General features: G+C 42.8%; 1 protein-coding gene across 1 annotated transcript; it reads right to left on the reverse strand.

The window, feature by feature from the left end:
• Window positions 1-9,399: 9,399 nt before the first annotated feature.
• On the reverse strand, window positions 9,400-14,887 carry LOC310756199 (trypsin inhibitor ClTI-1-like). Its single transcript, XM_083599899.1, has 4 exons — window positions 14,679-14,887; window positions 13,454-13,494; window positions 12,152-12,261; window positions 9,400-9,587 (listed from the first exon to the last, which is right to left on the reverse strand). Exons 1-4 carry the CDS (start codon window positions 14,731-14,733, stop codon window positions 9,542-9,544), a joined length of 252 nt encoding a protein of 83 aa, XP_083456025.1. The 5' UTR covers window positions 14,734-14,887; the 3' UTR covers window positions 9,400-9,541.
• Between the last annotated feature and the right edge of the window lie 366 nt (window positions 14,888-15,253).

Consider the following 15,253-nt stretch of genomic DNA (forward strand, 5'->3'; position numbering starts at 1 on the left):
ACAATAAATCCTACTATTTACCAACTCTTAATTAGTGTTTTTGCAGCTTGATTGTATTCTGTAGGGTCAGTAACCTTTGCTCCCAGCCTGTAATTCCCTTTTACAACTTTGAGAATTTTGGCTCCTGCTATAAATGAGGGGGGCCCTTGTCCAGGAGGATAAACATCTGCCAAAGTCCTTAGCCAGCTGGTTTTCTGCCTGGCATAAAACATACAAACATTTGCAAATATATCTTTAAGCTCATTTTAAAATACAGGCCTTGATCAGATGCCTCACTATTGTTCTGAAGATACAGAAGAAGAGTTTGGATTTGATATCCCGCTTTATCACTACCCAAAGAAGTCTCAAAGGGGCTAACATTCTCCTTTCCCTTCCTCCCCCACAACAAACACTCTGTGAGGTGAGCGGGGCTGAGAGACTTCAGAGAAGTGTGACTAGCCCAAGGTCACCCAGAAGCTGCAGGTGGAGGAGCCGGGAAGCGAACCTGGTTCACCAGATTACGAATCTAGCGCTCTTAACCACTACACCACACTATTGAAAGAAGAGAGGGGACACTCTTAAAAGCCAGGAAAAATGTAAAGCTAAGAAACAGGAAAGAAGGAACTCTGATGTAATGGTATCAGGGATGTTAAAGGTAAAGGTAAAGGGACCCCTGACCATTAGGTCCAGTCGTGACCGACTCTGGGGTTGTGGCGCTCATCTCGCTTTATTGGCCAAGGGAGCCGGCGTACAGCTTCTGGGTCATGTGGCCAGCATGACTAAGCCACTTCTGGTGAACCAGAGCAGTGCACGGAAACGCCGTTTACCTTCCCGCCGGAGCGGTACCTATTTATCTACTTGCACTTTGAGGTGATTTCGAACTGCTAGGTTGGCAGGAGCAGGGACCGAGCAATGGGAGCTCACCCCGTTGCAGGGATTCGAACCGCCGACCTTCTGATCGGCAAGTCCTAGGCTCTGTAATTTAACCCACAGCGTCACCCGTTAGGAGGAAGCAATTTCTGTTGTGATCTGTTTTTGATAAAAACTAGCTGTTGTTTCTATTCTGCGGCAGTTCATTTCCACCAGACAACTACATTATTCATCATGCTGACCGTCTGCTATAGTTTTTCATAATTTCTGCCATAATTGGTGTTGATGTTATTGATTTCACTCCTACATCAGGTCGTTAATTGGGGTGGGGGTTAAATCCTTCTTGATTGCCTGTGTGCCTAGGCCAGGCATCCCCAACCTTCAGTCCTCTTGGACTACAATTCCCATCATCCCTGACCACTGGTCCTGTTAGCTAGGGATCATGGGAATTGTAGGATAAAAACATCTGGAGGGGCACAGGTTGGGGATGCCTGGCCTAGGAGATCCCTTTGCACAGTTTAAACCTGTGAACAATTGGCTTTAACCTCCACCTCTCAGGGGTTTAATTCTGTTCATGCTCTCCTCCACCCCAGTGCAAAGGAAATATCCCCAATATGTCATTATTTGTGTACTATTTGCAGGCTTAAGCACCCCCATTCCCAATAATAATTACCAATCCTTTTGGCTTTACTGATTTCCATTCCTGAACATGGATAAAAGTGCAAAATGGAGCCAAATCTGGTTCTGTGTCTCCTTAGATTTCTCTGACATCCCCAGATGGCAGGTGGCACTTATGGAGGCATCAGAGGCCACAGAAACTGTGTCTGGGGCTGTAGCAGTAGCAGTGGGACTAGTCGGGCAAAAGGGAGGGAGACCAGCTGTAGGTCTGCCAGAGCTAATGATGGGCAGAACCAATTAATTCTAGTTTTGCTCCCATTCTCTTCCCACCTACTGAGTTCTACAACAGAAACACTGGGACTAAGGAGGAGGAGTGGTCAGGTAGCCCATCCTCTGGAATGGTTGTAAGTAGGGAGGTAGGCAAGCAAGCAGGGAATGGCTGAGGGTGCACTGAAGTTGGTGGGACAGTGACCCATTTGGACCTCTGTCTACATGGGTGTTGGTTGTCCACCTGTGCCTTGGCTCCTTGTACTGCAACATATATAAGTATAGCTCTGCTAGAGCTGATCAAGGTTCTGATCAAGGAAGCCACAGGGAAGGCATGAAGGAAACGGTCCTTTGCATTTGCTTGTATAATCTGTTATTCCGAGACCTAATGCCTCTGGATCCAGAAGTTCCATTGAGCTGCCAAGTCTAACAGTTGCTGCTAACAAGCGGGTTCTGAAATAAAACATTGCAGTGGGGAATGCTCCTGTTTAGGATCCCAGCCAACTAGCAATGCCTGTTTCTAGGATACATTATTCTAATTTTCTGTTTCTCCTCAATCAGCATGTCCTCTAAACATGGTCAGTCGCCCCCTTTAAAATTCTAGTCCTTTTTTGTACTTCTGCAAACCTTGGCATCCCCTCCCTCTTGTACGTAAGTGGTGTGTGGTTTTCCATCAGGCTGCCTCAGTGAAAGAGATGAGGAGCCAGGCTCACTCCATTCTGTTTGCCAAAAGACCAACTCCACCAGGCACTTCCTGCCCCTGAACTGCTTTTATGGCAGCTGGTTGTTATAAGAACTACTATGTAAGAATGGGTGCCTGAGTTTGCGTTCTGTCTCTTCCCTCCCATCCCATTTTCCTTGTGTGTTGTGTTACTTACTTTATTTTAATTGATTATTTGCATGCCACTCTTTGGCTAAAGAGTTGGGTAAAAATGCTCTAAATAGAGAAAAGAAATCCTTGAAGAATAATTTATTTATATAGGCTTCTTTTTAACCTTTGCTGATCTTATCTGTGCTTTATTGACCATTGTTTTATGTGGAAGGGTGTGGTTGTTTTATTTAAGGAGATTTATATTTCCCCCCTAAATAAATAAAAATAAGCAAGAACATGCTATTAGTACATGGAATAGATCAGTCTATCCAACACCCTTTTAAAGATAAGAACGGAAGAAGAGCCAGATGATAAAACTGTTCCTTTCTGGAAGAGAAAGATTTTCCTTTCCCAGTACCAAAGTGCAGAACGTATTTGGATTTCACTGCCTCCGAACCATTAGGTCAGCCTGATTGATGGAGCAGCCGTGCTTTTGTTTATATATGTAAGAGCTGTGTTTATCTTGTATAAGTGCTTCTTATAAACATGGGAGCTCCAACATCTTTAGTCCCTTTTGTGGCTTTTGGATGCATTAGCCACATTGATTGGAAAATGCAAGTCTCTCCAGCTGTACTTTGGACAACTCAGTTTGCGGATGTAGAACTTTCATCCTATCAAGCCTGCTGGATCATATTTTGGCATGCACAAAGTCCCGCCCATCTTGTTTGCTTGCTAAGGAGTGAAAGAGCAAGAGTGTTTGTGACAGAGAGAAAGAGAAAGAGAGAGAGAACTTGACCTCCCCAAACTTTTCAAAACTTTGAAAAGAGAGACAAAAAGGCCCATTTATTTTGCCAACCTCATTCAAAGGCCAAACTTTTGTTTAATCCATGCTTATTTTTATGTTTATTGTTTTGTAAATCATTGCCACAGCATGCATGCAAACAATTCTTTATCTAGTCGGTCCTTATTCCATCAACCTCATGTCTGCTGAAAATTGACAAAGCAGTCAGGGTCCATCTTGGTTTCCAGACACCATGTTGAGCTGACAAGTGCCAGCAGATGCACAAAATCTTGTTTAGTCTTGCATGCTGAATGCATCCGACATGGATGCTGTGGGCAGAAAATAAATGGGAAATGTTGGCAGAGCTTCCTTCTGCCTGCCTTCCATGACTATAGAGGGGTCATTTGTATTCCAAGCAGCAAGGAATATATATGTATTCCTTTTCTGGGAAAGCGATACTTCAGTACAATGAGATTTGCATTGTAATCCAATTTGCGTACAGCAGTACAGACATGAAGCCAAGAATGCCAAGTTCTATCCTAAAGTGGCTCTTTGAGATTTTTGTTAGTGATGCTTGCTGCCCATTACATTTACTGTGGTTATTGTAAGTAAGGCAATTTTGTTGTGATGCTCAAGATAGAGGGGTCATCTGTATTGGCATTTCTCCACTGGCTTAGGCATGCCCTTGATTTATTGTCTGACCCATGCCAGAGACATACCCAAGCTTCCCTTGCAAGCCCACCACAACTCATTCCCATTCCCCACTCCTTCCTGTCCCAAACTTGCCTGGCCGTGGCAGGGACAGGAAGGCTTGTGGTGGGTCCTCCGTGACACCTTAACAGGGGCTCCGTGGCAAGTCCTCTCCACTGCCAGTAGGTAAATCAATAAGAAAGCTCCATCTGCATCATATTTGATCTGCAATGGCTCCTTCATGTATTGCCAAGTCACCACTTAATACCCCTGTGATGGACCGATTAAAACCCCATTGCCGTTTGTTCCAATTCAGCACTAAAGAGTGGGTTTTCCCGGAGGAAAGTGGCCAGGCAAAGGAAACTGTGGACGAGCTGTGATTTCAGTAAAGCCTCAAATCCCTTTGTGTGCAGAGACCCTGTTAAAAGTTTAATTATAGCCCCTCTGTTACAATGCAGATGCTTCTTTTCATGAGTAGTAGCTGAACAAGCGAAAACATTAGAGGGGATAGAGACTGAAGGGTGAAATCTGCTGCTTCCTAAAAGCAGCGACAGGCTCCTTCACCCCCCCTTTCCTAATTGCATCGTTTAAATTGCATTCAAAGCCATCCTACACAGTAATTTTCAGAAGTGCTGCCTGTGGAAGGAAGGCAGGATGAAAGGCTGGGGTGACTCAGACAAAACGAGAGGCAACTTCCATTCCTTCAAGCATAATTCTCCTACTTTTCCCCTCCATTTAATGTGCCAGCTCAGTGGCATTGTGAGTTATATTACACTGACACCGAGAAAGAAGCCCATCCGTCCAGAAAACAGTAAAGGAAGTTCCTTGCTGGGAGTAGACACTGGGGCTGCAATTACTGAGGACACTTACTAGGAAGGAAGCCCCACTGAACACACTCAGATTTTCTTTGGAGCAGGGATGGAAAACCCCTAGCCTGGGTACTTCATCTGCTACCCCCCATAACATGCTGCTTTGATGGCAACAAAAAGTGGAGGGAATAGAAACCCTGCACTGGGTCAGACAGAATATTTTAAGTCTCTCCACTCAGGCCAGCACCCAGATGAATCATTTGCTCATCTGCTGCACAAAGAACCTGAAGAAAGGGGGCACTGTGCACCTGTGTGTGTCCTGTGCTTGCATGTGCCATAATAATAATAATAATAATAATAATTATAATAATAATAATAATGATGATGATGATGATGATGATGTTATCTTTCCACTCTTGGCAGCTTCCAGCAAATTAAAACATCAAACACAGTAAAACATATTAAAAAAACCTTCCCTAAACAAGACTGCCTTCAGATATCTTCTAAAAGTCAGATAGTTGTTTATTTCCTTGACATCTGATGGGAGGAAGTTCCACAGGGCGAGAGCCACTACCGAGAAGGCCCTCTGCCTCATTCCCTGTAACCTCACTTCTTGCAGTGAGGGAACCGCCGGATGACCCTCTGAGAACTGGATCTCAGTGTCCAGGCTGGACGATGGGGGTGGAGACGCTCCTGCATGACAGTGTGGGGTAGCCACACCCATCATTGGTCTGTGCCCTTTGGAGGCTTGGCCAAGACTGAAAGTGGCCTCAGGTCCAAAGGTTTAACCACCTCTGCTTTAGAGTAAGCATGCATTAGATTGTGCAATTGGTTCTTACACAAAGGGGAAGCAAGCCTGAAAAAAAAGGCAACAGAGTGCCTTTGGGTGTCACTTATTGGGTGCCACTTCTCTTCTTCACTTATTGGGTGTAGGCCCTCTTTGCAGATAATTGTACCCCCCTCGAGACATAATGAATGTCCAGGGTTTCACACCCATCACTCATCACAGCTGGAAACTCCTTTAGTCATTAGTCTTAAGAAGGTGTGGAGAAAAAGCGAGGTCTGTGTCCGCTGATACCACCGCCCACCATGGTCTTCGCTGCCGGAACCAGACTATACAGCTGATGCACAGAAGGCAAGCCTGCCAAATGCACACCAGCTCTTCCAGTCTCCTGAAACCTGTGTTCTGCCACATGGGGAGTGCCTTTGCCTGTTCAGCAGGGAGAAGAGCAGGGAAGAAGAGCCATTAGAGAAGGTGATGGGAAAGGGAATGAGGGCAGTAGCTCCATATTCTCTCTCTCTCTCTCTCTCTCTCTCTCTCTCTCTCTCTCTCTCTCTCTCTGCATGGGCTTAATTGCACGGAGGCTAACAGAAGCTACAGCTTCTGCGTTTTGAGGTTTGTATGTGGTGGCATAAGATTCATCCACTTGATTACAGGTGATTGCTTACAATGTTCAGAAAGTCCCTGTGATCCTTTGTAGAAACTTTTCCTTTGGAACAAGGAGCTGGAAAGGAGAGCAGAAAGGAGAAAGATCCATTGCGCCAGTCGCCTTCTCCTTGTGCAACACTGGCCTATTCATCAGTGCAACCTCTTGTTGTAGCTTGGAAGTTAAGGGCAATGAAGTTGCAGAATGTTAATGATGAATCAGTTACTGGTTGTAGACATCTTGCTTATGGATAAGATCTGAAATTTTGATTTCTGTGTACAAGTCAAAACCGCATCTCTTGCATGTTTGCCAATACATTACCTTGTTTCTTGGGGCAAGGTGATTTATTCCTGTTGATACCTTAGCACATTCTTGCTTGTTTTAAAGTCAAACTTTGAGCCTGAACTTCATTATTTAGTATCTAATTTTGGCAAGCCACCCTTTTTAAATAGTGATAGCAAGAAACGTGGCTGAAGCTAGCTCTCATGCTGGCAAATGCAGAGGATTCCAGAGTTATTTTGGGAATAGTTGCTACTGCACACTGAAACTGGTACGATGCAGACCTTGTGTCAATAACAAGTCTTGACATCATAGAGCCTTGTATGAGAGAAGCTCATCATCTTCACCACCTGAAGATCATTGGCCATGCAGACTGGGACTGATGGGGTTTTTGTCCAGCAACATCAGGTTGAGCACCAGGCTGTGGGAGGCTGTGCTAAGATGATGGAGGTTTGTTAAAACTCAGCTACATGACTTGGCTTTCAAGCCATTCATTGCAAAAACCATCCTTTGCATGCATCATGGTGTAGCCATCTCATATATGGTTGTAGTCAACTAAGTCCTACTAAGAGTACACATTGGAATGAATTAATCAAAGTTAGCCATGTCCATTAACCCCAATGGGTCTACTCTGAGTAGGACTAGGATGAATACCACCCATGGTTTTCTGTATGTTAGAACATAACCTTTGCAATCAAAATATGGATTTCAAAACAACAATGGCCAAGCTTTCTTGTCACAAAATCTGAAATTTCTGTCTAAACGTACAACATGGATAGTTGAAACATAGGCATTTAAACATTTCACACTCAGTTTGCAGAGTGCTCTTTGCTCATGCTATTTTGCATTTTCATTTTAGAAATCGTTCAGCCCCATTAGGAAAACAGCACAAGCAAAAATGATACAGTTTCACCTTGTAAGTCATGGGAGCAACAATTGGAAGAAGGAAAGATTGTGGTCAGTTCAGAGTGGACCTGGCTCAAGGCTCGGCCAAGCTCCATGCAGAATGATTGCAATGGCTAACAGACAGAAAAGGGGTCTGTTATTGTGTTACTGAACACTCTGTGAGCTTAGCAGGAGGTCTTCACCTATGTCACACGTGACTAAATTTTCAGCCTGTTATCCCCTAATCTCTCATTTTGGTTTATCCCAGGAATGGGTAACACCCCCCCCCACCTACACTTCTCTGTTTGATTCATCTAGCCTCCCTGTTGTCATGACACTGGAGTCAGAGTTCTTCAGGAAATGAGCTTGAAGACTCTGAATCAGAAGGGCAATGGCATGCAGGGCTTCCACCCCAAGAACAATTTCTTGGAGAAAGTTTGGCAGATGTGTGAATTGACTGCAGTTCTTCCAAATGTACATATGTTTAACACACAGCCCTCCAGATGCATTTCAGTATCACCTGTTAAGCACTAACCTGCCTGCTTTTTTGTTGTCATGGGACATTAATGTTTGTTTCCCCCCACTGTGAAGATGCTGGAAAGAACTTCAAATGCTGCTTTCAGGTTTTATCAGCTCTGAAGCTTTGTAATACATGGGCACCACCTGCTGGTCAAACAGTATGTTCCTTTGATTCAGGCTGTTCATTTCCTTTTATTTCCTGCCTTGCAAAAAGTTTGTTCATGTTCAAATGCTGAGTCTGACTCAGCACAATGCATGCAAAGTATATGATATGAAGCATATCAAGTAGTAGTGGATGGCCTGGTGAGGTGGCACTTTACCTCCAGTTGGTTGCATTGCTGCTGTATACAGGGAGATAGGAAGAGGTGGTGGCAAAGTTGGTGCAGTGCAAACCAGCTGGCAGGAGCCCTGAATGGGCTCTGCCAGTACATTTGCACCACATCAGACTCACTACCATCTCGTTCCTCCCCCTCTTCCTCCCTGTAAACAGTGGCGAACCAACTGACCAGAGGTCACCTAAGTGGTGAAGCTCCATCTGCTACTGATATAAAGACTGCCATGTTGCTCCTTGGTTCTGGCTGCCAGGAACCTGTGGGTTTTGTTGAAAGTGTGGTGAGGCAGAACTGGGCTGCAAGCCCATCTTTATTTTCTTAAACCACGGGGGCAGCAGCTAGTGTTTTTTTCCTTTTATTCCCAGTGGTATTACCTGATGTCTCATCACCTCAGAGGGACTTTGCTTGCAATCTCCATCTTGAAACCCATTCTGTCAGCAAGACCTTATGGCTATAACAACCAGCCTTATTTTATTACTCCCATTTTGTCACATGACTCTCTTCTTTGTGTAACATCTTGCCTAATGAAGAGTTCTGGAGAATTTTTGTATTTGGGGAGTGGGTGGGTTTGTCCTAATAAAGGTATTGTCCAACTCCGGGCTTCTCTTTGCAAATTCAACTGACATCAGCTGGGATGGGTTCGGGGCACCAGTTAAAAGCATATTTATTTGCCCAGGCTGTTGGTTAAGCTGGATGTGGAATTGGGCAGTTTGTTGTCTTGTTCAATGACTGTAGATTATGATCTTCTCTTTATTGGTTTTATGTAACTGGTTTTATTGTTTATTATCTGCTTAATTTTTTATATTGTAGCCTGTTCTGGGATTAATGAAGAGCAGGCTATGAATTATTCAAGTGAAGAAACAACAGTTTCTTTTATGGCAGTAAATAAATGAAAAACATCTCACCAGATGGTGTGGGCAGCTCATTCCAGTTTTGTTGTGATTACAGACAAATGCTATGAAATATAGCCATCTAATTCATACAGTACCTCCTGCATGCAGTTCCTTATACAAAGAGGACTCGGCAGAAAATGTGTGTGCAAACTCTTTGTCATGTAGTTCAGTAGAAGAGTGTTGCTTATTTCACTTGCCAAAAAGTACCCATCAAGAATAAATACAATGACCAAACTAGATTGCTGCAATGCTGTTGTTTTATTGACAATAAAATATGGAAAATAGGAATAACAAGCAGCTATTAACTCTGCATTTTCATCAGAGAAAGCCAGAAAGCCCACTCCTATATTCTTCAGCAAAAAAATGATGCATGTTCAACACTCAGCAAATTCCAGCCTTCTTAATTTTGACTTGTACATTCTTTTGCCTGCAAAAAAGTATAAAGCATACTGAATAGTATCTTTCATTTCCCAGGTCAAAGTTGAGATGCTGCCAAATCATGCCTTGTGAGAATCTGAGCATATGTATTTCAGATAGGCATTGCTAGGGCCAGAGGCTAATGCATTTGTGCGATAATACGTTTTGACACCTGCTAGTGTTCAGGGCATGGACAACTTAAAAGAGATAGAATTTTACAATTTGGGCAGGATCTCACTGGCCAAGTCCTCATGAAAATTCACCAGCATTTGCATGCAAGTTATGCATACATCCCCCTCCCCACACACTTTGGAGCTAGAGAACTGCGTTTCAAAATTCAGAGTACTGTGGCTTTCACAGGAGAACTGTTTTTCTGCCTGTGGTTTTTGAGAAATTCAAATAAGGTAGATTCATCTAAAATGTCAACAAAACCAACTTTCTCCCCCATCCTTATCCTTATTACTCACACATACAAATTCCTGTTGAAGTATTAATACTGAAAGTGACATATGCACAGGCATACATGGAGCTACTGCCTGCACAGTCTCTGAAACAGTGAAAAGGCTCTTAAGGGAGACTTTCACCTTCTCTGTGTCAAATAAGGCCCTGCCAACTGACTGGAAAAAATGACCTTGTTCCTTCAAGAGCAGCTATATGTTCAGAATTCACTAGATGAAATTCACGTTCTTGAGAAAGAGGGAGGGGGAGACATTGATTTGGATCCTAAGGTGCCTTTCCATTCATGGAATGAGTCCTTCTGCGGATAGAAGGGATTTGGATTTCGTTCCTGCTAATTCAGGGATGGAGAATACATGGCCCTCCAAATGTTATTGGACTCCCTCTCCCATCAACCTCAGTCACCATGGCCAATGGCTAGGGATGATGGGACGTGTCATCCAATAACATCTGGAGAGCCACTCAATCCCTGTTCTGATAGAAAGAGGGAGACTGTTTTTGTTGATTCCCGCACCTTTGCAGTTCCTGAGTCACCTTCCATACTGCTTTGGAACCTCTCACAACCACCCATGCAGATGTGCAGCAGGAGAAGGGAGTGCAAATTTTCAGAAAGTAAGTGTGGAACGTGAAAATTGGGTTTGTAGGTGCCAGCAATACCCTTTCTACTGGGCAGAACCCCAGCTTATTGTCACATGCTAATGTTGTTTCCCTCTCACAGAGAGTTGCCCTTAACAAAGCACAGTTCCCAGGATTCTTTGAAGAGCAAGTCCTCTGCTATAAATATGTGTTGGATATGCATTAAATGTATGGTGTGGATCTGCCTCTGATGTTGGAACAAGCTCCGTTCAATCTCCTATTTCTGTTCCTCGTGATGCTTCTTCAGAACTATTGTTTCCATCTTGCTGTTGGGACTAAAAATACTAGGAGAACCTAGCCCAGAGATGGAAGGAAGGAGAAGTCCCAACAAGAGAAGAATGGCAGACAAAACCGATAGAGTGTGCAGAGATGGTGAAACTGACGGTGTGAGGAGTTGTTGCTGCCAAACTAGCAGAGATAACGCTCCAGGCACACAGCCATTTCTGTCTTGCTGATTTATTACTAAAAGTTAAAAGCAGTTGCAAGAGTTCAAACAAACGCGTCCATGCTTAACTCAGTCAGATGTCTTACTGAATATTTGTGACGTCTTTTTCCCCAGCATGCCCATCAGTGCAGGGCATGCCTCCTATTTCCTTTGTTCTGTGAGTAGCTAGTTCCGGGGACTGGTTGCCCCCTCCCTATTTCCTCCTTGGAGTCGGATGACAGACTGCTAATGAGCTCTTTCGGCTCTCAGTTGCTTCTCTCCCCCCTCGTCTCTCTAGCTGTCTCCCTTTCCCTGACAGACGGGGAAGATCAGAAACTAGGAATATCAATTATTTTTAAAAGACTGGAGTAAATTCTTAATTTATTTAAAAGACAGTTAAACAGTTAAAATCATTGGCAGGGATGTAATGACACTTGTAATGTGGAATTAAATATGGAAATATGGTAACTATAGATATCTAACAGATGGATAAAGGAAAAGGATGCAGAAAACTTAAATCTTAAATATGGAACCCATAGAGGTCCGAAGGTTCAAAAGAAACCTTTTATTTTAATGTTTGAAATGGTTAAAGTTAAAATGTATAAAATCATGTAAAACCAATACAAAATGTTATATAAAAAATACTACAAGAACCTAAGTGAATTAGGCTGTATCTGCCATCAGGCTACATTGGCCAGATAGCCAACCTTTCAGAAGGGCCCATTTAAAGAGGATAATCTAGCACCACTCCATATACCAGAGCAAGTAGCAATTTTAAGTATTTGAATTACTTTATGACTGCTGCTCTGTTTTGGAGTGTGGGTGTGGGTAATCTTTATGATGTGAGTGTTGTACCTCTTAGGGAAAGATTCTGTTCACAGAAGGGGTGACCACACAGATTGAAATGAGGGATTTGAAGGTATCTCACTTACTATTTCTTTCCCTGTGGTACCTACTGGCGCTCCTATCTACTTAAGAGGCTTGAAAGATGGCCAAAGGCCTAAAGAAAACAGGTTCCCTTGAAGAAACTAAGTGGTAAAGGAAAAACAGATACTTACTGATTTGTACTGCACAAGGTACACTCATTGGGATAGGTCACTTGGTCAGTGCCACAGACGGGATCAAAATTTCTAGGGCATCCTGGTGTTTCATAAAGTTCACAGGCTGGCTGTAGAATAAAAGCTGTACAGTTCAGTATCTGGAACAGCAACAATCTTTTAAATTTATATCCCTCAAAGTTTGTGCAAGACATTTTGCTTACTTGAGACACAGTGACAAAGGGTGCCACTCTCCCCAAGTCAAGCCATAGTACCCACAAACAATACCTGAGGCAAGAAAATCTCACAACCACCTTCCCCTTTTCTGGCAGTAAAAATCCAAGAACAATACATTTGCTCCCCTTTCATGACACCCAAAATCAACTGCCTGAGGCAGCTGCCTCACGCTGCCTAATGGTAGAGCCAGTCCTAGTATTCTTTAATAGAGGATGATATTGAAGAACGAAGATACTGGAGAATGAAGGTTAAGTTGAGGAAGCAGAGTGAAGAATGGCATAGAAATTTAGACATTGCTACCGAAGCATTGTATGCTATGGCATTTGTTTCCCAGTAAAAGCTGCTGCCTTTTGCAGTTATCAATCCTAGTTTGTTTGGCAAGAGTTTCTTTACTGCAGCCTTCCTCAACCTGTTACCGTCAAGATAATGTTGGACCTCAACTCTCATCAGCGCCAGCCAGCATGCTTAGTAAAATATCTGTGTAGCTAGTTTATAGCAGCAGTAGGGAATATTTTTCCACTCATAGGACCATATTCATTAATGGGGGCTGCATGCCAGGGGTGCGCAGGGCCAGAGGTAAAAGTGAGCAGGGCAATGGATGAGTCTCTTGCATCTGTGCAGTTGACTAATTTCCAAATATGTGAATGATAAGGGTTCCTGGGCATAGTCTGGGGATGGGCGTAGAGTGAGCCCGGGGGGCCAGATATAAAGGCCTGGGGGCCACATCCAACCCCAGGTCTTAGGTTTCCCACTCCTAGTTTATTGGTAAGGAAATACACAGAGAAACATAGCTAGGTGATTTCAGTGCACTCCTCTCAAAGGCAACGACAGAAGGTTTGAGTTGCCTGAATTTCAGCTCAGTACCCAGGGCAGCCATTTTGTGCTGGCATCCATGACTCTTTTATCAATGTATGTGTAGCGGCACCTCATTTTCTACCCAAAAAAGGGGGGAAGCACTGTCAGTACCTGACACATTGTATTGTTCTGACTTCTTTTATGTGACAATAGTGCATTTGCCGTATACTGGTGGGGTAAAATTTCACCAAAGCAGGATGCACTGCACTTAAATAATCAAGACAACATTACCTCTCTTGCCTCACCGTTGCCACCATCAAGTTCTGCATTGCCTAACAATGTGAGAAAAAACATTATTGATTAGAAATCCACTCTACTTCTAGCAGAGCCTGTAACCTCGGCTGGTTGTGTTATAGCTGCATCAAATCAGTCTAATTTTTTAAAACAACAACAACATTTAAATATTTAACAAAAATACATTCATTTGACAAGGGTGCATATTTCAAAGGTGGATCTAGGGGAACGTGACCTGTTCGGTCACACTGGGTGTGGAGCTTTTGGGGGCGCTGCAGCAGATGCCATGATATGAAGTCCAATGCAAAGCGAGAGGCAAGGGGGCAGATTTTGGCTTCACACAGGATGCCACTGAAATTTGAGATGTCAAGGTCTGCTGCTGCATATTTAGACCTTAAAAATAGAATGATCTTTAAATCTTGGATTTTTAAAAAAGAACATTTAATTTTGACTAATATAGATGTTTTGGTGAAGCAATTTCCTGTGATATAATGCATTTTTGTATGTTATTTTCACTAATGCGCTTCCTTTAATGGAAACTACCATAGTATATGAATTTTACACACACCTGGCTGGAGAACTGCAATACAAAATCTGGAGAAGATCTAATACGTAGATCTGGTTCCTTTTTAGTTCTCATCAAAGTCACTCAAATACCTTTTCTCTCTGTTCTTTTCCCCCTCAGCCTCAAAATGAGACTCTATTTCACCATAGAGGTGCATGTTTTCCTATACTCTCCTTTGTCAGAAGCGTATAGGAAATCGACTGAACAATTATACTGGGAATTTTTTTTATATATATATAGATTTTTATTGGTTTTTCAACATATTAAAGGACAATACAAAACAATACATGAACAAACAAACATATAAACACGTATAATTTCTTAACCTTTTTTTCTTTAAACCTTCTTTCAGCGACTTCCCCATACCTCCCTTTTCTGCATCCCTGTTTTAAATCTTTCCAGCAACCCCTAATTTCAATTTCTTATAACACTTTTTTTATATCCTTTTTCTCATATCCAATTGTTTGTCCCTGCAATTCTATTTTGCCTTACCCATGACATTTTAACACTCATTAATTTTGCAACAGTTCTTAAGGTAAACTTTAAATTTCTTCCAATCTTCTTCCACCGTCTCTTTCCCTTGGTCGCGGATTCTGCCCTATACTGGGAATTTTAGCATCTGCAAGGAAAAAGACATGAATTCTATGTAGCCCTTACCTGAGGAACAGAAGATCCCCACTGCAAGGAGAAGGAATATGCTAGTTATTTTCATTGTAGAGCTGCTTATTGATGTTAAAAGAATAATCCTTTTGAAGAAGCTATGTCTCAAGATTCCAGAAGAAACTTTTTTATATGACCTGTTTGTGGTACTTCAGACTCCCCCTCCTCCGTGACGTCATTGTCCAAACAAGCGTGTGCTATGGGAAAGGTATTTTTTAAGGGAAAGAGGGCGGTGAAGTAATAGCCAACACAGCACAAACCACATGAGATAATTTGTCCGGGTGGGTTCAAAGATCTGTGTTGTCACAGAACTAGATGCTAGAAATCATGAATGCCAGGACACTTTAAGGAGCATATTCATATACAAGCTGCCACTTTTGAATGCCACAATAAGTAATTCAGACTATTATCTGTTGACTCTGCTTCATATCTCTAGCCTTGCCATAAACACATGCTGTAAGATTGAAAGGAACTATATTTTACTGCTCTGTTTTATTGTCAACAGTTTATATGGCAGCTTTCTATTGACTCACTCAAGGCCATATTAAAACAGAAACAAATGACTAACAGCA

Source organism: Podarcis filfolensis (assembly GCF_964270895.1).
Source record: "Podarcis filfolensis genome assembly, chromosome: 2".
In the NCBI taxonomy this organism is placed as follows: Eukaryota; Metazoa; Chordata; class Lepidosauria; order Squamata; family Lacertidae; genus Podarcis; species Podarcis filfolensis.